This window comes from Ranitomeya variabilis, chromosome 4 (assembly GCF_051348905.1).
Source record: "Ranitomeya variabilis isolate aRanVar5 chromosome 4, aRanVar5.hap1, whole genome shotgun sequence".
Lineage (NCBI taxonomy): Eukaryota > Metazoa > Chordata > Amphibia > Anura > Dendrobatidae > Ranitomeya > Ranitomeya variabilis.
This window is the reverse complement of record NC_135235.1, coordinates 734,917,599-734,944,913: the sequence shown is the minus strand read 5'-3', so window position 1 is coordinate 734,944,913 and position 27,315 is coordinate 734,917,599. Positions and strand designations below refer to the sequence as shown.

The window sequence follows — 27,315 nt, the reverse complement described above, 5'->3', positions numbered from 1 at the left end:
CATGTCTCCATACCTTCTCCAGCAAGGGAACATCCTCAGCACGGACATTGGCTGTCTTGGGTACTGTGGTGGACGATAGAAGACCCTGCCGAGCCAACTACAGCTGATGCTCTCGCTGTTATCGTTCTGCCGTCTCTCCCTCCCGCTCAGCTTGCTCCGCCTCTCGATCTGCCTGATGCTCTGCCACCTCTCGATTCCACTCTGCTTGCGCCGCCACTCCATCTGCCTGGTGCTCTGCCACTTTCAGGAGGGCTGCATAGGCTTCCTTGCACCCCGCCTCGAGACTCGCCAGGGCAAAATGAAAGAGGGCCTCCAATCTGAGCTGTCTGGGGAGGAGGGCAGTAGGAGGGTGCTCTCCTGCGGCAGGGTAGTGCACTGGCAGCGAGTCGCTTGAAGAGCCCGGGCGGGACCCCCCTGGTTCACCCCTTCTTTGGAACCAGTAGTCATTTTCCGCATTACAGGCTAGCTGTGCGGCCATCATTCTTGTCCGGCTTTGATTGCTTTCAGCCCTCGGTCATGGACACAGCGGCAACCCAAGTACCCACACACCTACTGGACTTTGCACTCGTACTGTCTAGTGCTGAGCTGATCTCAAGACCCCAGCAGCAAAAACTACTGTTGTTAGTCCTTGGTGTCTGGGAGTAGGGATCCCACGCACTTATCTCAATCCCACCGTGCTGCCACCAATCTGTGAGGGATCTCACAGGGGAAGGGGGTGGGTCACCTCGGGGGAGGGGAGAGGACCCAGCAGGGATCTGCTCTCTGGTGCCACCACCTGCCTCAAGTCAGTCAGGGAACTGCACCAAAGGGCAAATAGTCGCCGGACAGGCTTCCCTTATAGGTGCGAGTGAGGCGCTCCCAGTGAGGGGGGATATATATCACCAGTCCAGGCTGGGGATATATATCTAAACCTCCCGGCCATCACTGCCAGAGTTCTTCACTAAAACAGTATGGTATTCTGCCACCAGTTCCTCATTTGAAATAAGCCCCCTCAGACAGCAGGCTTATATCCGGTCAGGAACCAACCCTGGGGTAGCGTATAATATAACCAACTGAGCGTGCGAATGTGGGGATTCATGGATCACAATAAAAGAGCAGCCCAAGATTAATTTTATATCTAATCGCCGAGGAGGCGCACTAGAAAATACAGTTATATATACAAGAGCAAATATATAGTCAGGAGTGTAGTACAAAGATAGGGTATAGATAGGTTGCAATTACCGTGTTATGTAGCATGTGACCACAGGGAGGCGTTGATGGATCACAGGTCCAAATCTTAGTTACAGGCTTTCCGGGCTGCATCAGCTAACGTATCCTCCGGCCATCAGAAAAACTAAGTCCAAAATGAGGGGCTGCCTTATATCTCCTATGCTGTTCCCTCACATATCTGCTCACACCCCTGGGTGGTGCAGCCTCTCTCCTCCCATCTCTGAGAACATGATTATCTGTCCAGAACCGTGGCTGGCCCATAACTTATAGCTCTGAATGGGTTGATTGTACTGACACTAGATTCCGCTGGATTTTATCTGCGCAGAGACCAAATTTGCCTACCGTATGTAATTCCTGGTAGCTATGCTTTATAGCTCCATAACCCAGACTGCTACAGGTGGCTAAATAATATGGGCACGTGGGGAAAGGAATCCCGATTCAGATTATGTGCTCGGCTAGTCTCAGAGATACTGCATTCTGCTATTATAAGTCATTTTCCAGATTCAATACCTCAGAGCTTGCTGCGACTTGCTGTACCATGTGCTTAGTCACACAAAGGGGCCAGCTGGCTTGTGTCATGATCCACTCCTGAGTTTGTTTTCAGCTGCCTTGTCTCTGGACTGGTCATGTGGGAGTTAATCCCCTCTGCCTCGCTTTGAAGCTGGCTGGGCTATTTCAGTCCTGTGCAGCCTGTGGCCAGTATCAGCTATAGTTCATGCTCATGATTAAGTGATCCTTGTGCCTCTGACTGCCTGTACCCGTGTATGACTCAATCTGATCTCTGGACTTCGCACTTTGTTTTCCGTCTCTGATACCACGCTCCCCGACGGGCTTCGACTCAGGCTTGTTCCCCGACTTCGTCTTACATCTTGGTTACCACAATCCTGGTAGGCTCTGATTTCTTGCTTGTCCCTGACTATTCTTCTGACTGCCCCTGTGTACTGCGCTGACCTCTCTGTGTATGACCTTGGCTTGTCTGACTTCTCTTTCATTACCTGTGGCACCTGTGCTGCTGTTCAGTGTTGCTACACTGTGTGTACCTCTCTTCCCTCACCAGTACCCCCTGGTGAAGGTTGCACTATACTGCACTGCAGCAGCACATTACAGCTTGCAGATGCAGAAAATTTCACACCATTGTGTCAAGAGCTTCAAAGAGCTTGAGTTAATTAAAGGTAAACAATGAGACTGGGGAATGAATGCCAAGGGGGGAGGCACATTTCAGGAGTGGAGAGATATTTACTTTGTCCCTCACAGTCTTTCATAGTGTATTGCATTCCCTCTGTGGATACATTGGGGTCAGCGGGTGCTCTAGTCCGCTAGCCGCAATCACATGGACCAGAGCTCATCCCACTGCATGCCCGCTCTCTTTTTAACCGTGTGCATAATACTACTCGGTCAACACAGGATGAGGATAAAACAATGTGGCAATTCTTTATTGAACCACAAAACAGGCAAATAACACATAGATAAGTATTATGAATATTCGCGCTGATACACCTAGGTAAAATTGAAAAATGCCTGGTGAACAGTGTGAGCTAGCTTTGGGCCTTGTAGAGCTAGCTTTGGGCCTTGTACCTGTTCACACTAATCAGTACAAAGAGGACCCATAAGATAGTATAACATATAGAATGATCTGTGGGCAGTGTGGATAAAGGGGGGGGGGGGGGGGGAGTGAACAGGATTGAAATACTGTAGACCTTGTGCCTATTCACACTAGTTTAATTGTGAAAGATGCCCAGTTAGTTGTTCATGCATATAAAAACTGGTAGGTACTGTTAGATAAAAGGGCTGTATTCATTAACCCCTACTTCCACAAGAAAAAGTTATGCAATTATATACAAAAAAGAACAATGTAAATATATAGATCAGAGTAATAAAAGCAATAAAATAACAATTTAAAAGAATGTTTAGGAGACCCTCCTTAATGTCTAATACAGGGTGTATCAGAGTCCCTCTTCCTTCTAATTTTTGGAAGTTCTTGCATTGTCTGCATAGGATTTATGATTTTCAGAGTCCCTTCATAAATTAAACAGGATGTGTCTCACTATGTCACACACAACATGTCCAGATAAGGTATTAAAATATTAAAAATACATTTACAAAGAATGTTTTTTTTTTTCACCATTGAAAGCAATGAGAAAATGGAAAAATGCAGCAAAGAGGCTACGTGTAAACACAAACTAAGGGGTGAAGGAAGCTTATTTTTTCTCTTTTTTAAATTACCTTATACAAGAACGAATGTTTTTACTTGTAAAATACATTTTGTTTTCGGTTTTGGATGTTTTGTTGTCACTCCTTAAAAGTGGCGTAATACTCCGACAACATTGATCCCAAAAGCGACCTGAGAGTCAGAGATGCATCCAGCCATCTTCCCCATGCTGTTCTCATTCCAATTTAGCGCTGGTTTCATCCATTTCAGCAATTTTCCTGCCCCCTCAGTCCTCCTGGAAAAAAGTCTGCTGAGCATGCGACCTGTTGACTCAAATATCGAGCACTGAAGTATTTTAGTGCTCGCTCATCGCTAATAATGACTGCTATCTGTGTGGGATTTTTGATGTTTAAAAGGGTTGTCAACTACTTGGACAACCCCTTCTTATTCCTCATGATTGGTCTATTTAACCTCTTAAGAACCAGGGTTATTTCCGTTTTTGAGTTTCCATTTTTTGCTCCCCTTTACACAGCCATAGCTTTTTTATTTTTCCGTCAATATGGCCATGTGAGGGCTTGTTTTTTGCAGGACAAGCTGTACGTTTGAAAGGCACCATTGATTTTACCATACCATGTAAGGGAAAATGGGAAAAAAAATCCAAATGCGGTGAAATTGCAAGAAAAGTGCAATTCCACAACTGTTTTTGTGATTTTTTTTACCATGTTCACTAAATGCTAAAACTGACCTGACATTAGGATTCTCCAGGTCATTACAAGCTCACAGACACTAAACATTTCTAAGTTCTTTTTACTTTAAGTGGTGAAAAAAAATTCCAAAGTTTGTAAAAAAAAAAAAAAAAATGTTGCCATTTTCCGAGACACATAGCGTCCATTTTTCGGGACCTGGGGCTGGATGAGGGCTTATTTTTTGAGCACCGGTCTGACGTTTTTATTGATACCATTTTGGTGTAGATATGATCTTTTGATTGCCCATTAATGCATTTTTGCATTTTATTGCAATGTTGCAGCGACAAAAAAACCATAATTCTGGCGTTTCAATCTTTTTTCTCGCTACACCGTTTACTGATTGGATAAATTCTTTTTATATATTGATAGAGCGGGCGATTCTGAATGCGGTGATCCCAAATATGTGTAGACTTGTTTTTTTATTTTTTGAATGGGGCGAGAGGGGTTGACTTGAACTTCTATATTTTTTTATTTTTTAATATTTTTAAAAAGTTTTTTTTTTTTTTTACTATGTACTTGCTTCAAAAGTCCTCATGGGAGACTAGAAGCTGCACTTGTCTGATTGCTTCTGCTACATAGAGCAGGGCTGCTCACTTGCTATGAGCGCCGACCGCTGGGTGATGCTCATAGCTATACGGCTATGACAACCACAGGAGTCTCCTGCTGACCACGGGTTGTCATGCTAACCCATTGGTGACACGTGGTCATGTGGGAGGACTCTGTCATTGGACGTTAAGGGGTCAAAATAAAAATATTTATTTATTTATAGTCCTCTCCCACGCTGGAAGGGCTTCTTCGCTGTGTGGATTCTATGATGTTTCACAAGTTGTGATTTCTTCACAAAACGTTTTCCACATTCTGAACAGGAAAAGGTTTCTGCCCTATGTGGGTTCTCTGGTGTTTATCAAGACTCGATTTCCGGTTAAAACATTTCCCACAATGAGAACATGAAAAAGGCTTTTCCCCCGTGTGGATTCTATGGTGACTAACAAGATTTGATTTTGTCACAAAACATTTTCCACATTCTGAACAAAAAAAAGGTTTCTCCCCTGTGTGGAGTTTCTGATGTTCGGTAAGATGTTTTTTCTCTACAAAACATTTCTCACATTCTAAACATGAAAAAGGCTTCTGCCCTGTGTGGGTTCTCTGGTGTCTAACAAGGAGATATTTCTCTCCAAAATATTTTCCACATTCTGAACAGAAAAAAGGCTTCTCCCCTGTGTGAATTTTCTGGTGCTTAAGCAAATCTGATTTATGGCTAAAACATTTTCCACATTCTGAACAGGAAAAAGGCTTCTCCCCTGTGTGAATTCTCTGGTGCTTAAGCAAATCTGATTTATGGCTAAAACATTTTCCACATTCTGAACAGGAAAAAGGCTTCTCCCCTGTGTGGGTTCTCTGGTGCTTAACCAACTCTGATTTCCGGTTAAAACATTTCCCACATTCTGAACAGGAAAAAGGTTTCTCTCCTGTGTGAATTCTCTGGTGCTTAACCAAATCTGATTTCTGGTTAAAACATTTTCCACATTCTGAACAGGAAAAAGGCTTCTGCCCTGTGTGGGTTCTCTGGTGTCTAGCAAGATGTGATTTCGTCACAAAACATTTCCCACATTCTGAACAGGAAAAAGGCTTCTCCCCTGTGTGAATTCTCTGGTGCTTAATTAAATCTGATTTCTCTACAAAATATTTTCCACATTCTGAACATGAAAAAAGCTTCTCCCCTGTGTGGAGTCTCTGGTGTCTAACAAGACGTGATTTTGTCACAAAATATTTTCCACATTCTGAACATGAAAAAGGCTTCTCCCCTGTGTGGAGTCTCTGGTGTCTAACAAGACGTGATTTTGTCACAAAATATTTTCCACATTCTGAACAGGAAAAAGGCTTCTCCTCTGTGTGAATTCTCTGGTGCTTAACCAAATCTGATTTCCCTACAAAATATTTTCCACATTCTGAACATGAAAAAGGCTTCTCCCCTGTGTGGAGTCTCTGGTGTCTAACAAGATGTGATTTCTCTACAAAATATTTTCCACATTCTGAACATGAAATAGGCTTCTCCCCTGTGTGGAGTCTCTGGTGTCTAACAAGATGTGATTTCCTCACAAAATATTTTCCACATTCTGAACATGAAAAAGGCTTCTCCCCTGTGTGGATTCTCTGGTGTCTAACAAGAAGTGATTTTGTCACAAAATATTTTCCACATTCTGAACAGAAAAAAGGCTTCTCCCCTGTGTGGATTCTCTGATGTTCGATAAGATGTGATTTGTGTACAAAACATTTCTCACATTCTGAACATGAAAAAGGCTTATCCCCTGTGTGGTTTCTCTGGTGGCCATCAAGATTAAATTTCTGGATAAAGCATTTCCCACATTCTGAACATGAAAAAGACTTCCGTGCTTTAGGAGCAGTTTGTTTTTTAATGCCTTGTTTGGGTCTTTGATTTTCCTTAGTAGTCGGTAGTGAATCAGATGACAGATCTTTGCTGTGAAGGGATGATGGTATATCTGGAGTAATGGCATTCACTTCAATTGTATCCTGTGAGATCTCAAGATCATCTGATTTTAAAATTGAAGATGTCATCTGTCCCTCTGATCTCCAGGTACAGTCATCTGTCAAGAATAAAACCAATTATTTTTCAATATCCTTGAACTTTATATTTTTGAACATTTCTCCTAAAACTCTGTAAAAATGGTAAGTTGATGTATATAAGCGAGTATAAGTAGAGGTTTTCAGCACATTTTTTTGTGCTGAAATACTCCCCTCAGCTTATACTCGAGTGAGGTGTCCAGAACATAGAGGGGGAGAGGCAGCAGCAGAGCAGTGGGTCACAGAGGTAGGAGCCGGCTGCTGCAGCTAACTCCGGTGCCCGCTGCTAAAAAGAAATGAATATTCATTTCTCTGTAAAAGCTCGCGCAGTGTCAGCTGCAGCAGCCGGTCCTGCAGCTGCTGGGAGGTCACGTGTACTGCTACTTAACAGAGATGAATATTCATTCTGAATATTAATTTCTGTTAAGTAGCGTCACACATGACCGCCCGGCGGTTGACGCTGTGTGCGCTACTTAATACTCACTGCCCCAGACACATAGTTCTGGCATTGGGAGCGGTGAGTATTCCGGAAGCTGTGCTCTGCTTGTAAGCAGCGCATGACGTCCCTGCCATGCAATGCTTACAAGCATAAAGCAGCTGCTGGCATTGAGACAAGACGCTGCGAGGGAGCGAAGGAAGGTAAGTGTAATGGGGTTTTTTTTATGTTTTTTTGATGGGGGCCAATCATACAAGGATAATATTGGGGCCATGCATGCAAGGATAGGGATGGGGCCATGCATTCAAGGATAGGGATGAGGAGCCTTGAATACAAGGATAGGGATGAGGAGCCTTGAATACAAGGATAGGGATGAGGAGCCTTGCATACATGGATAGGGATGAGGAGCCACGCATACAAGGATAGGGATGGGGCCATGCATACAAGGATAGGGATGAGGAGCCTTGAATACAAGGATAGGGATGAGGAGCCTTGCATACATGGATAGGGATGGAGCCGTGTATACAAGGATAGGGATGAGGAGCCACGCATACAAGGATAGGGATGGAGCCGTGTATACAAGGATAGGGATGGGGCCGCGCATACAAGGATAGGGATGAGGAGCTACGCATACAAGGATAGGGATGGGGCCATGCATACAAGCATAGGGATGGGAGCCAGTCATACCAGGATAGGAATAAGGAGCCTTGCATACAAGGATAGGGATGAGGAGCCACGCATACAAGGATAGGGATGAGGGGACAATGCATACCCGGCTTATACTCGAGTCAATAAGTTTCCCAGTTTTTTGTGGTTTTTTTTAAGGTAAAATTAGGTGACTCAGCTTATACTCGAGTATATACAGCATGTAAAAATAGCTTTATTGATTTATTCTCATTTGCACAAGGAAAGACTAGAAGCAATGGGATGAAACTGAAGTGGAGGAGACACAGATTGGATATTAGAAAAAAACTTTTTGACAGTGAGGGTGATCAATGAGTGGAACAGGCTGCCACGAGAGGTGGCGAGTTCTTCTTCAATGGAAATGTTCAAATAGCAATATGACTTTTATAAACCAATCCATCTATATCTACTTTCACAAAGTCAAATCTTCCCATTGCTTCTGAGCCTTTTAGTTTGCCCAAATCAAAATTAGGACCCATGTAGTTGTCATTATTATTGTGAGAAGAACCCACTTAATTTACGGTGTGTCTCTTGGAGCACAATCTGGGCACTATGTGGTGAGTAATAAAATGGTATATTCGCAGTTTTCACTCTCCAAAATCCACTGCGCGCTAATTTTTGGAAAGTTGCTGTGGAGTCAAAATAGTCACCACTATAGATTAATTCACTGAAGGTTAATGTAGCACCCCAGGTAACCAGTTGCTACAGTGATGCTGCTTTTCCTTCGGGGAAGGTAATCTCATGATCAGAGGCAAGGAAGTTCTCTTCACTAGGTAAGGCACCCACATGCAACACATTCTGAATCCAGGACAGGAGGGGGAGCTCAATACGCGGATTCAGGGGAGCATCCCCCAGCTATGTATCCTGACCTGGAGGAGGAGTTAGGTTAGTTGGAGAGGAACAATGAAGTGGACGGATGTCTAGGAGAGACGAAGAGCAGGAGAGAGGTCTGAGAGCCTCAAGGGAGCTGCAGCCTCTGGGAAAGGAGAAAGAACCTGGAGGGTTGGATGTGGAGTATCTGGAGAGGAAAGGAGCAAAGGTTATGAACAGGGCTCAGAGGGGAACTGTGACCGGGCACCCTCAGAGCCAAAGCGCCGGAACCAGGTACCGGGAGCCCGAGGCTTTTGTGGAACTCTAGGACACCGAGCAGAACCGGAGGGCCAGGAACTGTATGTAATTGGCCCACACCTTGCCTGAGACGCAGCAGCACCTAAGGAGCCCGGGGCATGATAAAGTCCCTGTAAAACGGCTCGAGCTGCCCATCGTGCAGGTACCTGTCCCAGGACAGGGGGAAAGTGGAGGACCCTGTAGGAAAGTTCAGGCAGCAGGGACTTCATCTTCAAGAGGCGCTAGAGGAAATGCTCACGGACCTCACCTGGAGAAGGGGACCCTCCATTGCCTCTGAGCTGGCCGGGCCATACCACCACCCATGCCTGGTGCCCTGGACTGTGGCCAGCCAACTGCAGTAAACCAGGTAAAGACTTACAACTTGTGTCCTATCTTTATTCACCAGCACATATCATCCACACCTTACATCTTAGGACCCTGCTTCACCTGTAGAAAGTGTAACATCAGTGCTGCCACAACATCCCCCAGAGGACTCCTTTAATGCAGCATTGGTCCCACTATTGACCGAACTCCACAGGTGGATACAGAGTACCCCACTGCCCTGGGAGCGACTCATTATCATTTCCAAAATGGAGTCACTTTATGAGGTTTTAAACTGCTCTGGTTTTCTGCATTTTGTCATATTAAGGCTTGTGAAAATGGGGTGTATCATCTCGCCTGGGATCCGCACCTGCCACCTCTACTTCTGTCACCAGGCATGGCCTCATTCATTCTGCAGGCAGCACTGGGGATGGAGAAGATATCAGAACAAGAAGCTCTGGATGGTGCAGGCTCTGTTCAGCCACTTGGTGTGAACTGTAGTACCATTGTCACGCCGTTCTGTCTGTATCTAGTTTTCAGCGTGACAATGCATATGTTTGCGTTAACCCCTTTACTCTTTTCCCCCTAATTTGAGCTGGGATACTGTTGGCTGTTACCTGGATGGGGCCTTCTCAGTTCCCTGCTCTGCTGCACAGCCGTACATGGGTATAGGTCTTTTCTATTGCTTATCTTCCTCATGTGCGGTCCCTGGTTGCCACTGTGGAAGCTGTCCGCGGGTTGCGAGGTCATTTGCAGCTGGTGCATGACTTTCCACGTGGGTCAGTGCATGCAGTCACAGCCAGGTGCCCTAAGCCACAGTTCCTGCACTTATTGTGCTTTAATGGTTTGTTTGTGCTTAGGGCATGCGCGGCCACGCCTCCCCTGCTTTTATCAGGATTAGGGCGTGTACTTGAAATGCTGTCCCCAGCCAATTGCTGAGGGGCAGCTCCTATATAAAGTTTCCCTGCCCTATGGGCAGGGCCGGAGCTACTCACAAAGCTTCTGAACTTTGCTGTGTGTTTGTGTTCCTGCACGTCTCCTGTCTATGTTTTGGTACCAAAGTCCTTGCCTTGATTCCTGTTTTGTTCTGTTCTGGCACCTGTCCTGGAGGCGGTATATCCAGGCCGGAACCCTTGATCCTGTACCTGTCCTGTACCTGAACCTGTCTGAACTGTGTCTGCTGTGATTATGTTCCTGGGATCCTTCTGCATCTGGAGCCTCACACCCAGTGACTGAGTCTCTTGTAACCGGTGTTTCTGCTGAGCATCTACTACTCTGTGCTCTGACTACCATGCGGTGTTAACCCTGTCTGGCTCACGTCCAGTAGGCGGTGCTTGCACCATCACGCTTGAGTTCCTTCCTAGGTCCGATGCCTGACGACTGCAGTCTAGAACCTTATGACCGCTGCCTGGAGCTTGGAGCCTGATGACTGTGGTGGTGCCTGTAGGTTGTTTCGGATGTCCGGAACTGAACGACTCCTGTCTGATGATTGCCGGTGACCCTGGGTCCAGATGTCCCGATGTCCTGTCTGTACACTGATGTCCTGCCTGTGTCCTGATGATCTCATGGACCCTGATGTCCTAGAATCCTGACTGTACACTGATGTCCTGTGTCCTATGTCCTGGTGTAACTGATGACCTGGGCTGCCACGCCAGTGTCCCAGCTGATGACTTGGTCTGCCACGTCAGTGTCCCAGATGTCTATCCAATGTCCTGATGACCTCGTGTATCCTGATGTAACTGATGACCTGGGCTGCCATGCCAGTGTCCCAGATGTCTATCTGATGTCCTGATGACCTCGTGTACCCTGATGTCCCAATGACCTCATGTGTCCTGATGTCCTGCCTGTGTCATGACAGCCATCCAGTCAGGCATTAAGGGTGTGTGTGCTGTCCATCTGGAGTAATCTGCTTCCTGCTTTCGCCAATTGGAAAGCACCCCACCCTACTAAAGCTCAAAGCAAATTGCAGGAAGATGCCAGATACAGCCTTGTTCTCCTCTGGTTCAGTCCTCTGTGCTAAAATGCTGTGACCCCTTAATCTTGCTTCTTATGATTTTGTATTTTCTCTGCTCTCGTGGCTCTGACCCAACTACTTGACTATTCGTCATCCCACCTCACTCCACAGAACAGCAGGTTTCACCATGGCCCAAGCCTAGGGATCTCAGTGTAAGAACAGATCCACGTAAAGAATGTTGAGCAAGGAAATCCTTGGGATCTGCAAAGCTGAGTAGATAGTGCCAAGCCTGATTGTTGTAGCCATATTTTGAGCTGCCAGGTAACCAATACATTGTGTCTGGAATCTATTCCAACAAGATATGCATTCAAATAGCTAAATGGCGATCCTTCCCTTCTTAACCCTGCCATGTGCCCAGACAGTAGTGTACAACCGTATACAGGGTATTGTTGGATTCAAGAGACATTGGAAAATAATTTGTGAGGTCCATTTGTTTCCTATTATCCTTTGTGAAGAATTCCAAAGTTATCACCACAAAAAGCGACATGTCAGATGTGAAAAATGGGAGTATTTTGGGCAGTAACTACTGTAGTCAAAAACTGTGACTATGGACAATAACACATCTATCAAAATGTTCAAACTCAACAGTCTTCGTCAGTAAAATATGTGTAGTGGTATCAACTCTCTGGAGTAATTAGAGTATGGGGCTCGGTGGCTCTTGGCAATCTAAACTATCGTAAGGGCCACTATTTTCTATCACTTGAGTTTCAAGAAAAATATTAGACAATTAAATACTGCAGAGCTGCAGCATCTTCAAATTAGATCTCACACATTTGGAAGAGGTAATGAAGACTTTAAAAAAAATATATATATATTATATATACAGGTCCTTCTCAAAAAATTAGCATATAGTGTTAAATTTCATTATTTACCATAATGTAATGATTACAATTAAACTTTCATATATTATAGATTCATTATCCACCAACTGAAATTTGTCAGGTCTTTTATTGTTTTAATACTGATGATTTTGGCATACAACTCCTGATAACCCAAAAAACCTGTCTCAATAAATTAGCATATTTCACCCGTCCAATCAAATAAAAGTGTTTTTTAATACCAAACAAAAAAACCATCAAATAATAATGTTCAGTTATGCACTCAATACTTGGTCGGGAATCCTTTGGCAGAACTGACTGCTTCAATGCGGCGTGGCATGGAGGCAATCAGCCTGTGACACTGCTGAGATGTTATGGAGGCCCAGGATGCTTCAATAGCGGCCTTAAGCTCATCCAGAGTGTTGGGTCTTGCGTCTCTCAACTTTCTCTTCACAATATCCCACAGATTCTCTATGGGGTTCAGGTCAGGAGAGTTGGCAGGCCAATTGAGCACAGTAATACCATGGTCAGTAAACCATTTACCAGTGGTTTTGGCACTGTGAGCAGGTGCCAGGTCGTGCTGAAAAATGAAATCTTCATCTCCATAAAGCATTTCAGCCGATGGAAGCATGAAGTGCTCCAAAATCTCCTGATAGCTAGCTGCATTGACCCTGCCCTTGATGAAACACAGTGGACCAACACCAGCAGCTGACATGGCACCCCACACCACCACTGACTGTGGGTACTTGACACTGGACTTCAGGCATTTTGGCATTTCCTTCTCCCCAGTCTTCCTCCAGACTCTGGCACCTTGATTTCCGAATGACATGCAAAATTTGCTTTCATCAGAAAAAAGTACTTGGGACCACTTAGCAACAGTCCAGTGCTGCTTCTCTGTAGCCCAGGTCAGGCGCTTCTGCCGCTGTTTATGGTTCAAAAGTGGCTTTACCTGGGGAATGCGGCACCTGTAGCCCATTTCCTGCACACGCCTGTGCACGGTGGCTCTGGATGTTTCCACACCAGACTCAGTCCACTGCTTCCTCAGGTTCCCCAAGGTCTGGAATCGGTCCTTCTCCACAATCTTCCTCAGGGTCCGGTCACCTCTTCTCGTTGTACAGCGTTTTCTGCCACATTGTTTCCTTCCAACAGACTTACCATTGAGGTGCCTTGATACAGCACTCTGGGAACAGCCTATTTGTTGAGAAATTTCTTTCTGGGTCTTACCCTCTTGCTTGAGGGTGTCAATGATGGCCTTCTTGACATCTGTCAGGTCGCTAGTCTTACCCATGATGGGGGTTTTGAGTAATGAACCAGGCAGGGAGTTTTTAAAAGCCTCAGGTATCTTTTGCATGTGTTTAGAGTTAATTAGTTGATTCAGAAGATTAGGGTAATAGGTCATTTAGAGAACCTTTTCTTGATATGCTAATTTATTGAGACAAGTTTTTTGGGTTATCAGGAGTTGTAGGCCAAAATCATCAGTATTAAAACAATAAAAGACCTGACAAATTTCAGTTGGTGGATAATGAATCTATAATATATGAAAGTTTAATTGTAATCATTACATTATGGTAAATAATGAAATTTAACACTATATGCTAATTTTTTGAGAAGGACCTGTATGTGTATATATATATATATATATATATATATATATATATATATATATATATATATATATATATATATAAAATCAGGGAGTTCCAAACTTACAAACTCACCTAACTGAGGCAAGCTGATCCTACCACAATCAAGATATCAACTAGAGAGAAGAACTCCAACACTAAACTGGAGTTGCACTCATTTATGGTGGACCATTGGAGCTACTGAGTCCTGACCAGAAGAGTAGAGAAAGTATTCGTGCCCCCATTTCAGGAGAGATTGTGCAGTAATCTGAATTCCTTATGATTGAAAACATAATGGAATTCATGACGTGGGGTGAATCTATGAAACCAGGACTCGAGCCATGCCAACACATCTCCTGCAGGCATGAATAAATATATATTACAACCATGAACCACGCACAGCTCAGAGATATATCATGACACAGGTGTAATGTTTTTTATGTAGTTTATCACAATCCTCCTTGAAATTAGTCAGTTTTTAATACAAAATTAAAAAGTCAGAATAAAGGGAAACTCTGCTGTTATTGTACAGAAATTCACACTTGGCCTCACTGCACATTTAATGCTGTTGATCATAAAAGTGAAGTTTGGCCGGAAAGACTGGACCTGGTCTTGTAGGGACCATATGATCACATTCAGCAGCACAGAAGGGAGAGAAGGTAGATTCATCCGATAAGATATCAGGGTTCTAGGAAGCCAACAGCATCATTACCCTCCGCTTTCTCTTACAGGCCCATCATAATATCTTGTCAGCACATTCTACGTACGTTGTTATTTGGATTTGAAGTCTACAGACCTGGGCAGGTAACGGTCAGTGTGTTCTAATCCCTGGGGGTAGGTGGATCCTGTGTAAGAAGGTGGCGGGGACCCTCGTGTGCCTTCTCTCTCCTGGACTCTGTTCGCACGTTCACATGTGGCACCTCACTGTGTATTACCGTTCACATATTGTAATGTGATGTAATGTTTATATACATACAGTATATATATATATATATAATATATATATATATACATATATACATATATACACATATATATATATATATATATATATATATATATATATATATATACATACATACACATACATATACATACACACACTCAATGGGTACCGTTTATAGGATTGGGGCTAGAATAGGACAGGCTAGAACTGTAGTGGGACTAGAATAGAGGGGAGCACAGTAGTGATAGATGATATCATAGAATAGAGCAGGAGGTAGGCAGCACAGGGGTTAACTACACTGTGTTCCAAATTATTATGCAAATAATATTTCCTCATATTTTCTCTAAATTACCTATCTGAATTGCAGTCATTGTTATTCTCCAGTCATCTACTATTCTAGTATAATTGCAATGTTTTGGAACAAACTGCCTATGAAAACAATATCTTTTTAAAAAAAATAAACACTCAAAATGCATGTTCCAAATTATTATGCACAGCAGAGTTTAACCTTTTTTTTTAATTTTGAACAAAAAAAATGGTCAATTATGAAGATACAAGCATTATCAGTTATTACAAAATGAAATCAAACAGTTTTCAAGTGAAAACTTTATTCTAGGTGATGTTACATTTGCACATAGGACCCCTTGTTGGAAAGAAGCTTCTGAACTCTTTCGTCCATTGAATTTGTCAGTTTTTGGATGGTTTCTGCTTCAATTGTTTTGCATGTGGACAGAATACCCTCCCAGAGCTGTTGCTTAGATGTGAACTGCCTCCCGCCATCATAGACACTCCTTTTGATGATGCTTCAGAGGTTCTCAATGGGGTTGAGGTCAGGGGAAGATGGTGGCCACACCATAAGTTTGTCCTCTTTTATGCCCATAGCAGCCAGAGATGCAGATGTGTTTTCTTGCAGCACGAGATGGTGCATTATCATGCATGAAAATGATCTTGCTGCGGAAAGCACGGTTCTTCCTCTTGAACCATGGCAGGAAGTGTTGTTTTAGAAACTCCACATAGATTATGGAGTTCATCTTTACCCCTTCAGGGATCATAAAGGGGCCGACAATCTCTCTCCCCATGATTCCAGCCCAAAACATTACTCCACCTCCTCCTTGTTGGCGCCTTAGCCATGTTTTCATGGGGTGACCATCAACCAGCCATCCATCTGGACCATCGAGCGTTGCACGGCACTTGTCGGCGAACAAAACAGTTTGGAAGTCAGTCTTCATGTATCGTTTGGCCCACTGGAGCCGTTTCTGCTTGTGTGCAGTGGATAGAGGTGGTCGACAAGATGGCTTATGCACAGCTACAAACCTCTGAAGGACCTTGCATCTTGTTGTTCTGGGGACGTTGGGAGGCACCAGCAGCTTCAAAAACTTGTCTGCTGCTATGACAAGGCATTTTTGCAGCTGCTCTTTTAACCTTACGCAATTGCCTGTTGGAAAGAGTCCTCAATTTTTCCTTATCAGCACGCACACGTGTGTACTGGGAATCAGCTACATACTTCTTGATTGTGCGATGATCACGATGAAGTGCCTTGGCAATGTTGATTGTAGTCATGCCTTGACCTAAATACTCCACAATTTGTTGCTTCTCCGACACATCCTTTTTCCTTCCAATTTTGGAAAAAAATGTAGGCTGCTTAATAATGTGGAACAGCCTTCTTAAGTAGTCTTGCCTTTATTTGGACACACCTGCCAAACTAATTTGCACAGATATCTGCAATTGCTTTCAGTGATATAAAGAGCCCTGACACACATCACCATCAATGAGTTTAAATGCCAAACAAAAAAATTCTAACCTTATCACTCCTAAACTCTTTGTGCATAATAATTTGGAACACAGTGTAAAGGGGAGGTACAGCAAGGAGCAGGTTATTATAATCAGGATACTTCCTGATTAGAGACAGACACCCGGGCAGCCTTGCCAAGGGCAGGGTGCATGCAGTGTATGAGACAGCTACAGGTCATGGGGGTAAAGCTGCGGATGGCAATAAGGGACCCCAGGCTGGAGAATAGTACAGTCGGGCATCAGCTCAATAGGATCATCCTCAGGGCGGTTCTGGGGTCTACAACTGGGGCGGGAGTCAGTAAGATGGAACTCCAGGCACCTTTGCAAGATGGAATCGGACAAGGGGCTTACAGGGAGCTGGTGATGCAGGAAGTACGGAAGGGACACAGATTGTCCACAGAAATGGCATGGATTGCCAGGAGAGAAGGAGAGGTTATAGATGAAATGGAGTCTGCCCAGAAGGTAGGGAAAGTGCAAGACATGATGCTTTGTGTGAAGTGTGCTGCAAAAGTGATGGGTGCCCATGTTATCAGTAAAGTTGAACTGTTTGAAAAGGACTGACACTGTAGTGTTTTATGGAACCTGGAATCCTGAAGCTGGAGTGAAAGAAACCGAGGGAACTGAAGTGAGTACTCTACTGCACACATCACACACATACACACCAGAAAGGACTCTGTATTTCATCTGCGGGGCGCCAGGGTGTGGAAACACTACAGATCGTTGCCACGACTACCACCCTGTCCGCCTTACACTTGCAGGTTGTAAGCGCTATACAAAAGAGTTTTCACAAAGCCATTTAAACATTTTAGGATGGAGGAGAATGTTATGCTCTACCGGCAAAATGGGGATCACACGATTGTGCCACGTCCGAACCACACCATTGATAAAGCAGCCACAGCCGGTGACTGAACAATCTGTGACTTCTCTGTAGTTAGTGATTACTACTCACCTGGGTAGTCATATGTAGGAGTCTCCTCTTTACACCGCTCATCACCCCTCATATAGGTTTCTGTAGTATTAATAGGGGTCAGATCTTCACCCTGAAATAAATATTGTAAAAGACACAGATGGAGAAAGTCACATCTATAATCAGCTCTAATCCTGCCATCTCCACCGTTCTCATGAAACCAGTATGAAACATGTAATACTGGTGGATAAAACAAGACTGAGCACAAGACCTTCACCACCGTCTACACATCATAGGGGAGATCTCATGACACCTTCTCTCCATCTACCTGATGATTCTGAGAGACATTGGGATCTTCTTGCTTACAGTCCTGTGGAAAAAGAGGACGGGGACATCTCTCGGGTGTTGTCCTCTTACTGGATAGATCTGGAGGAAACACATACAGGGACTGAATTCAATCTTTACATACAGATAATTATAGGCCGTGTGTATTTAATCCTATTACCTGGAGATGTGAGGGGCTGGGGAACCTCCATCATGACGTCCTCATACAGATTATTGTGTCGTTCTAAATACTCCCACTCCTCCATGGAGAAATAGATGGCGACATCCTGGCACCTTATAGGAATCTGACACATACAATGATACCGTCATCACCCCGATCCCTTCATAGTTTTACTGTATAATGTCCCAGCATTCCCAGCAGTGTCACCTCTCCAGTCAGCAGCTCAATCATCTTGTTGGTGAGTTCTAGGATCTTTTGTTCATTGATGTCTTCATGTATCAGTGGGTGAGGTGGAGGCTTTGTGATTGGGCTCAGGGGTCTTCCCCATCCCTCAGACACAGGGACCTGACAGCGCTCATTAGAATTTTTTTTCACTACTGTGTAATCCTGATTAAGGAGAGACATTAATAAATGTCACTACAGACATTTCCAGATTCCTCACCTCGAGTTCTATCCAACAGTTTAATTGCCATAAATAAGAATTATGTAATGTGACGCTATCAAAATCTCTCACCTCTCCAGTAATACGGAAGAGGATCTCTAGGGTGAGGTGTAATATCCTCTCCGCCATCTTCTCCCTCTTCATATCCATTCTTGATGTGTAGTTAAGAAAAATTCTCTTAATATAGAAGATGTCTACTGAAAGGATCGGATATTGTAGGGACCTGAATAGGAAGACGATGAGAGGATGAATCATTACAAAGAATTCTGTGTAATAATAAAATTACAGAGATAACAAGGGAAACATTTCAGAAGACAGAACCTGTAGATGTTGTATTCTCTAGTCTTGTATGGACTGGAACATAAGCTGAATTACTGAGTAAGACATCTCCTCCATGCAACCAATCACTGGCTATGTTACTCACTGCTTCGGGAATTAATTTGCTGTAGGAATAACAAGTTCGTTGGGACAGACCAGAAGATACAGAGTCTGGCGGGGTCCCAAGCAGCAATTACCAGTATTTTTCGGACTACAAGATGCACTTTTTCCCCACAAAATTTTTGGTGGAAAATGGGGGTGCGTCTTCTAGTCGGAATATACTTGCAATTAGTGTGACGGCAGTAGGAGTCGGGTGATTCTACGGCGGTCCGACACTGCAGGGAGATCAAACTCCCTTCCTAGGCTGGTGCGGCAGTATTCGGCGGTGTGCAGTTTTGTGGGGCTCCGCCAACATTTTTGGAAAGCCCGGAGCACTGCACATCCACACTGCTGCCATGCGGTAGCCCCTGGTAAAATATCTACCGGGTTGGCACACGCACACATTGAGATCTCGGGAGATGAGATCTTGGAGCAGAGATCTCAATTCGCAGCGCCATTTTCCCAGAGGCCATTTTACCGGAGGCCACCGCATCGCAGCAGTGGGGGTGTGCGGGGCTCGAGGGCTTTCACAAAATGACAGCGTAGCCCCCGCAACCCTAAGCACCGATGAACCTGCCGCATCAGCCTGGGATGGGATTTCCCAGAGGCCACTGCTTCACAGCAATGGATGTGCGGGTGCTCCGGGCTTTCAGAAAATGTTGGAGGAGCCACCGCACCAGGAGAACCACAGAACCTACCACATCAGTCTGTGATAGGAGTCATATCATTGCCGAACCACCAAACACCCCCTGTGACCACCCTCCATCAGCACTACTGATTTCCCACCGTAAGCTGAATTCGGACTGTATGACAGACCACCATTTGACACTTTTTTTTCCCCTATTTTCCTTCTGTAAATTTGGGGTGCGTCTTATGGTCCGGTGCATCTTATAGTCCGAAAAATATGGTATATTTTTATAAATTTTACAACATTGTTTTTTCTCTGACATCTACTAATAAAACCTATAAAGTTTAGGCCACAGGCAACAAATAGTTTGTTCCTCGGAGTCGGCAGCTGAATACGTTTCTCATAGACTCATATTCCATAACGCTAATTCTCATCTCATTTACAGACGCTGAAATCAAAATTAATAATACTGCAGCAGATGTTCATTACATGTGACAGGAGAAATAACTACTTCATGATGAGGACGACATCTTCATCTTCTACTACGGCTCTAGAAACATTTGTCCGAGTCCATCACTGACTCCATCACCACCAGCCGTCTATATGAATGTTTCCAGTCTTCCCCGCAATGTAATCTTCTATCACGTCAGATCTCATGTCTGATTCAACACACAAGTTTGAGGCTTTTATAAAAGCTTTTTGGTTTTCAAAAACACCATGGTCAGAAATTACCATATTTTTTGGATTATAAGACACACTGGACCATAAGACGCACCTAGGTTTTAAATTTTATATATGCAGCTTTGGCAAAAATTAAGAGACCACTGCAAAATTTTCAGTTTCTCTGATTTTTCTCTTTATAGGTATATTTGAGTAAAATGTACACTGTTTTATTTTATAAAGTACTGACAACATGTCTCTGAAATGTAAAGCTAAAAATGTTGTATTTATTTTCAGCAAATGAGAAATTGACAAAATAATAAAAAAAACAGTGCTTTCAGACCTCAAATAATGCAAAGAAAACAAATTGTTATTCATGTAGAAACAACAATACTAATATTTTAACTCAGAAAGGGTTCAGAAATGAATATTTGGTGGAATAACCATGATTTTTAATCACAGTTTTCATGCGTCTTGGCATGCTTTCTATCAGTCTTTCCCACTGCTTTTGGGTGACCTTATACAACTCCTGGAACAAAAATTTAAGCAGTTCTTATTTGTTTGATGGCTTGTGAATATCCATCTTCCTCTTCATTACATTCCAGAGGTTTTCAATGGGGCTCAGGTCTGGAGATTGGGCTGGCCATGACAGGGTCTTGATGTGGTGCTCCTTCATCCACACATTGATTGACCTAGCTGTGTGGCATGGCGCATTGTCCTGCTGGAAAAAACAGCCCCGAGTAAGGGAGCATTGCCTGAGCTGAAGGAAGCAAGTCGTTTTCAAGGATAACCTTGTATGCGGCTTGATTCATACTTCCTTCGCAAAGATTAACCTGCCGAATTCCAGCCTTGCTGAAGCATCCCCAGATCATTACCGATCCTCCACCAAATGTCACAGTGGTTGCAAGACGCTGTGGCTTGTATGCCTCTCCAGGTCTCCGTCTAACCATTAGATGACCAGGTGTTGGGCAAAGCTGAAAATTAGAAGCATCAGAGAAGATTATCTTACTCCAGTCCTCTATGGTCCAATCCTTAGGGTCTTTGGCAAACTTCAGCCTGGCTCTCCTTTGCTTCTCATTGATGACAGGCTTTTTTCTAACTTTACATGACTTGAGGCCTGCCTCTAGGAGTCTGTTATGAACTGTTCTTGCCGTACACTTCACCCCAGCTGACATTTGCCATTCCTTTTGAAGGCCACTTGATGACATCCTGGGGTTGCTGAGTGACATTCGAATAAGATGACGGTCATCCCGATCAGTGGAGAGTCGCTTTCGCCCTCTCCCGGTCTGTAGCTTTTTTGTCCCCAATGTCTGCTGCTTGACCTTGTTGTAATGGACTACAGTCCGTCTACTAGTAAAGCCAGAATTGAGCCCTTCTTTTCCTCACTCAAGACTTTTTTCAACTCCTTTGGCATGGTTACAAATTATTTTTTCATTCAAATTAATTTTGGACTATTTCTAGCACTTGTTTGGTCATCCAGCTTGTCCTATTGCAAGAGGATTGTGAAGACCACAACAGTGTTTTTATACTTTCCCTCATTAATTAAGATTTGGTTCAGGTGATCACTAAATCAGAAGCACATTAAGGAGAATGAGGTGTACTTTGGTTGGAATTGAACTGACCCTGGAATGGAATGGCTATCAGACATGTAGAGATGGTCATTTTTAGAAAACTGTGCAGTGGTCTCTTAGTTTTTGCCAGAGCTGTATATGTTCTAACCCTGATATAAGTGGCTCCATTCTGGTATATATAATATCTATCATGGTATGCATGTCCTCATTCAGTTATATATGGCCACCAATCCAGGTATACGTCCCCTCCTGAGTATACATGGCCCCTTATCCTGGTGTATATGGCCCCCACCCCCATCCTGGTTTACATGGTTAACCATCCTGGTATATATGGCTGGCCCCCATCCCAGTATTCATGGCCCCCCTTTCTGGTATACATGGCACCCCATCCTGGTTTACATGGCCACCATCCCCATCCTAGTATACATGGCCCCCATCTCCATCATAGTATACATGGCCCCTATCCCCAACCTCATATACAGTACATGGCCACTATCCCCATTTTGATAAACATGGCTCCCATTATTATCATGGTATATATGCCACCCAATCCTGGTAAACATGGCCCCATCACGCTGCTCACATAAAAAATGGCTCTACGCAGCTTCTTTGCATTCCTGCTGTGCCGCAGCTGCCACTAGTCCGCCTTCCTGCCATCTGAAGACCAGGACCGCCACCACGGATCTTTTCAGGCAGCAACATATAAAGCAGCACCACATCCACAATGCCTTTGGATCCTGGTGAGTCCCCAGCCGGCCCTACCGGTGTATTTGGTTTACGCGATTTACATGTGTGCATATATACGCCACACACCCATACCCTGAGGTGTGCAGAGCACCTTAGTCTGGTCACATTTAGGTTAATATCCTGTGGGTTGACAATACCTGCGCGAGGCACAGGATCCACTAGGCGCACATAATGGAAGCCTGAATGCACGACTATTTTCATAGTCATCCACCCCTATTCAGCAGGGGTCCTACTCAGAAACTCCCCCACAAGCCCCCAGTAGGTGCACTTCCTTTCTTCTCATTTTTTTGCTCAATTCCCTTCACGGTTGTCATACCCTCAAGCACGGTTTCCGCTTCACTATCATAATTGGTTACAATACATGACAGTTCTGGCACCTATCTGTCTCGATTCCAGCTGCTGAGGGTAGCATTCAGGAGTTAGCGCTTGTGTGTTTTTCCTATATACAACCCTGGCAGTTTAACCACTTGCTCTTGTCAAAAGCAAACATAGTATCTCAGAAGGTGTGACAGAGTTCGGCTGAATGCCCTCCGCCACCGAGTACTCGATAGTTTTTTTGGATTGCCTAGATACTACGATACTTACATGCCTAATAATGGTCAAACAACAGGATCTCAAATACAGATACAATCATAAGAAATCAGGATTAAAGCAACCCGTATACAAATGGGTACAACCCTGCGGAGCTCCCAAACATCATTCAACCACCAAAACATGGAGCAAAAACACCACCAAAAAAATCAAAGAAAAAGTTTTCTTGATTAGAATAAAATTGTATTTTTATTGCAAAAAATGAGTAAAAACAGAAGTCATTAAGTTATAAGGGTATGTGCACACGTTGCAGATTTGCTTGCGGATTTTTCTGCACTAAATTCGCAGCTCTTGGCAGAAAACGCAGGTGCGGTTTTGATGCGGTTTTTGTGTGGTTTTGATGCGTTTATGAGTTTTTGAAAGCTAAATAAAGATGTATTATTGAACAAAAAAAAAAAAAAAGATTTGTGATGTCATGTCTTGTCCAACCTCCTCTTTTACATTTGTCCAACTCACACTCCATTACATAGATAGATAGAATGAGATGGATAGATGTAGATAGATGGATAGTTAGGCTACTTTCACACATCAGGCATAATCTGACGAGTTTTGAAAAAACGTATCCTTTTTTTTTCGCCGGATGCGTTTTTTAATCTCATAGAATTGTATTAGCGCCGGATTGCGCCTGATGGCCACACGTTTCATCCGTTTTTTTGCCGGATATGTAAATAAAAAACTGTTCCCGGCGGAAGGAGAAAACGTACAGAGGAACGTTTTTTCTGTCCTGCGAAAAACGTTTGAAACGGAGATGTGAAATGATGAATCCGGCCTCCGAATCCGGTTTTTCATGCATTTTTTCCATTGAAATCATGCACATTTTCCATTCTCTCTCTCGCTCTCTAAAAAAAAAAAAATGGATCAGTTGCATCAGTTTTTCACTATTTGCAACGGATCCGCTTTCTCAAAAAGTCACCCAATCCTGCCTGACGGAAACAAACTGATGTGTGAAAGTAGCCTAACTATCCATATGTCTATCTACATCCATCCATCAGGGAGGATCCGGCAAATTTTTTAAAAAACGGATCCGTTGCAAATATTGAAAAACTGATGCAACTGATCTGTTTTTTGAGAGAGAGAGAACGGAAAATGTACATGATTTCAATGGAAAAATGCATGAAAAACCGGATTCGGTGGCCGGTTTCATCATTTCACTTTTCAGTTTCATACGTTTTTTGCCAGATCCGTCGCTGGGCGTTTTTTCGTCGGACAGAAAAACCGTTCTTCTGTACGTTTTCTCCATCCACTGGAAACAGCTTTTCTGATGGATCCGGCAAAAAACGGATGAAACGTGAGGCCATCAGGCGCAAATACAACTCTATGAGAAAAAACGGATCCAGCGGAAAAAAACAAGGATCCGTTTTTTTTCAAAACTCGCCAGATTATGCCTGACGGCAAAAACCGGATGTGTGAAAGTAGCCGGATAGATATATCTATGCATCTACAGATATATCTATCTATCTATAAATATATCTATAGATCGATATAGCCATAGTTATATCTATAGATACATGGATATATGTATAGATATATAGATTTTTCTATGGATATATCCATAGATATATAATAGCGAGGCCTATGTTTCTTAATGAACGTTTAAAAAAAAGACAAAACAAACAAAAATAAAAAAAACGGCAATTTTCTGCGCCAGAGGGGGAAAACCGACGGCCGGGGGCCAATATTTGTAGCCTGGGAAGGGGGTAATACCCATGGCCCCTCCCAGGCTATGAATATCAGCCCGTAGCTGTCTGCGCAGCCGTTACTGGCTATAAAAATAGGGGGACCCCCCCAAAAAAATGACGTGGGGTCCCCCTATATTTTATAGCCAGAAAGGCTATGCAGACAGTGCGGGCTGATATTCATAGCCTAGAGAGGGGCCATGGATATTGCCCCCCGGCTACAAATACCAGTCCGCAGCCGCCCCAGAAATGGCGCATCTGTGAGATGCGCCAATTCCGGCACTTAGCCCCTCTCTTCCCACTCCCGTGTAGTGGTGGGATATGGGATAATAAGGGGTTAAGGTCACCTTGCTATTGTAAGGTGACATTAAGTCGGGTTAATAATGGAGAGGTGTCAATAAGACGCTTCTCCATTATTAATCCTATAGTAGTGAGAGTTTAAAAAAAAAAAAAAAAAAGACAGCCATAAAAAAGTATTTTAATATTCTTAATTTAACCATACTTGGTCACCTGCAAAAAAATTAAAACAATAAACCAACTGTATACTTCCTGTCCGCCATAGTCCAATTAATAACAAGACGATCTCCCCTATAGAACAGTGACATCGGGTGATGTCACTGCTCTATAGGGCCTTCGGTGACACACTGACAGGAGACAATGGCTCCTGCAGTGCATTACTGAGGTTACCTGACATCATTGGTCTCACTTTATGGCATTGCTGCGTGGGAACTTTCTCACACAGCAGTGCCACAAGTGAGACTAGGGACTATTTTTTACAGTGGCGGAGGAATACAGTGCGGAAGGATACCTTCCATCATTGTATTCCTGGAGCCCCTGGAGAGCGGTCGCATCAGCTGATGCTGCTGCTCTCCACGGGAGATCGTCATTGGACACTCATTTTAATTGGAATTCTGCGGATCAGGGAGTATAGTGTTTATTATTTTAATATTTTTTTTACAGGTGACACTGACTTCGGGGATCAAAGTGACAAGTGATGGTGAGTATGTACTCTATGTTATATGTACTGTATGTTATATGTATGTAATGTATGAATGTACGTATTGTATGTATTGTATGTAACGTATGTACTGTATGTTCTGCTATATGTTATACGTTGTATGTTGTTGTTTTTTTTACACTCAACACATTAGCCGGATGATGGGACTACCTTGACAGCAAGCAGCCTGAATGGTATCTGAGTCATTCTATTTTCGGCATTGAATCGTGCTTATATCTATATTTATTTGTTAGCCATCTTAGTATGCAATTGTTTTTGTTTATAGATATTTAACTCACTTCTGCTTGCCCTCATGCAGAGAGATCACATAACTGTTTCAAAGCGGTTTATGATCCTTGTAGACCTGGACATTTGTTTATCTGTTCACTACATTTATTGTGTCCTGCTGTCTCAACTGAGTTAGATTGATTGCTAATGAGAGGGAAAAAAAAAGTGAGATCTAAGAGCTAGCCTTCTATAAATGTAGACATAGCTTGGGGAAGCATTCGTGCAGGAGTGCATTCGTGCACTATTATTCGTGTACATTTATTCAAAGTACTTTTTTCTAAGTACTCGGCCGTTATAACATGGCAGTTGGGCAGGAGACAGGTAAGACAATCTAAATCTATTCCCTGTTCATCTGGAACAGAACAAATATTCACCATATGTATTTGTATAATCTATATCCTGGCTGCCGCATTCACACACTTTCACCGCCCTTGCATTAACTCTCTACACTCCATCCATATCGGCCCCTCTGTCCTTGCCTCTCCTATGTATAGCACTCATGTTCTGTTCACATTGCTTAACAGCGCAGATCCAGTCAGTCCCATCATCCAACACAAGAAACGCTCTCACAAATCACTTAACCATCTGCTCACTCTTTCTATCCTCCTTCTCCTAGTCGCTGGAGACATCTCTCCCAACCCGGGCCCCCCATGTTATAGCCAGTCAAACCTCCCAAATGCTAGACTCAGAAACCCCTCTAACCTTATTAATATTCCATGCATTCCTTCTGTCTCTTTGAATTGTGCCCTTTGGAATTCTCGCTCTGTGTGTAATAAACTCTCCTTCATCCATGACTTCTTCCTTTCTAATTCTCTTAACCTTCTGGCTCTTACTGAATCCTGGATCCAGCAGTCAGACACCACCGCTGCAGCTGCTCTTTAATATGGTGGACTACACTTTTCTCATACCCCAAGATCGGACAATAGAGCAGGTGGAGGCGTTGGTCTGCTCCTTTCACCCAAATGTACCTTCCAAGTTATCCCCCAAGTACCCTCACTTGTCTTCCCTTCGTTTGAGGTCCATGCTGTCAGACTCTACATCCCCTTCTCCATGCGAGTGGCGACAGTGTATAGTCCTCCCGGCCCCTCTCATCAGTTTCTGGATCACTTTGCCACCTGGCTTCCACACTTTCTCTCCTGTGACACCCCCACCCTCATCATGGGTGATTTCAACATCCCCATTGCTTCTCCCCTCTCCCATCTGCTTCTCACCTTTTATCTCTAACCTCCTCTTTCGGCCTCTCGCAGCATACTAACTCTCCAACTCATGAAGATGGAAATTCCCTCGACTTGGTCTTCTCCCGGCTTTGCTCAGTGGATGATTTCACAAACTCCCCTCTCTGACCACAACCTTCTTTCATTCTCTATCAAGAACTGCCATCCCGCTCAGGTCACCCCCACTTTCCACACTTATAGAAACATACAGGCCATTAACACCCAGAAACTTATGAAGAACTTGCA

General features: G+C 43.8%; 1 protein-coding gene across 1 annotated transcript in view; it reads right to left on the bottom strand.

The window, feature by feature from the left end:
• Positions 1-2,498: 2,498 nt before the first annotated feature.
• LOC143767982 (uncharacterized) overlaps positions 2,499-27,315 on the bottom strand; it is a 38,389-nt gene continuing 13,572 nt past the window's right edge. The window contains 7 exon segments of the mRNA XM_077256576.1: positions 2,499-4,974; positions 4,977-6,710; positions 17,376-17,466; positions 17,662-17,759; positions 17,839-17,962; positions 18,046-18,225; positions 18,353-18,503. Coding sequence (XP_077112691.1) covers positions 4,868-4,974; positions 4,977-6,710; positions 17,376-17,466; positions 17,662-17,759; positions 17,839-17,962; positions 18,046-18,225; positions 18,353-18,503 — 2,485 coding nt within the window. The 3' untranslated portion in view covers positions 2,499-4,867.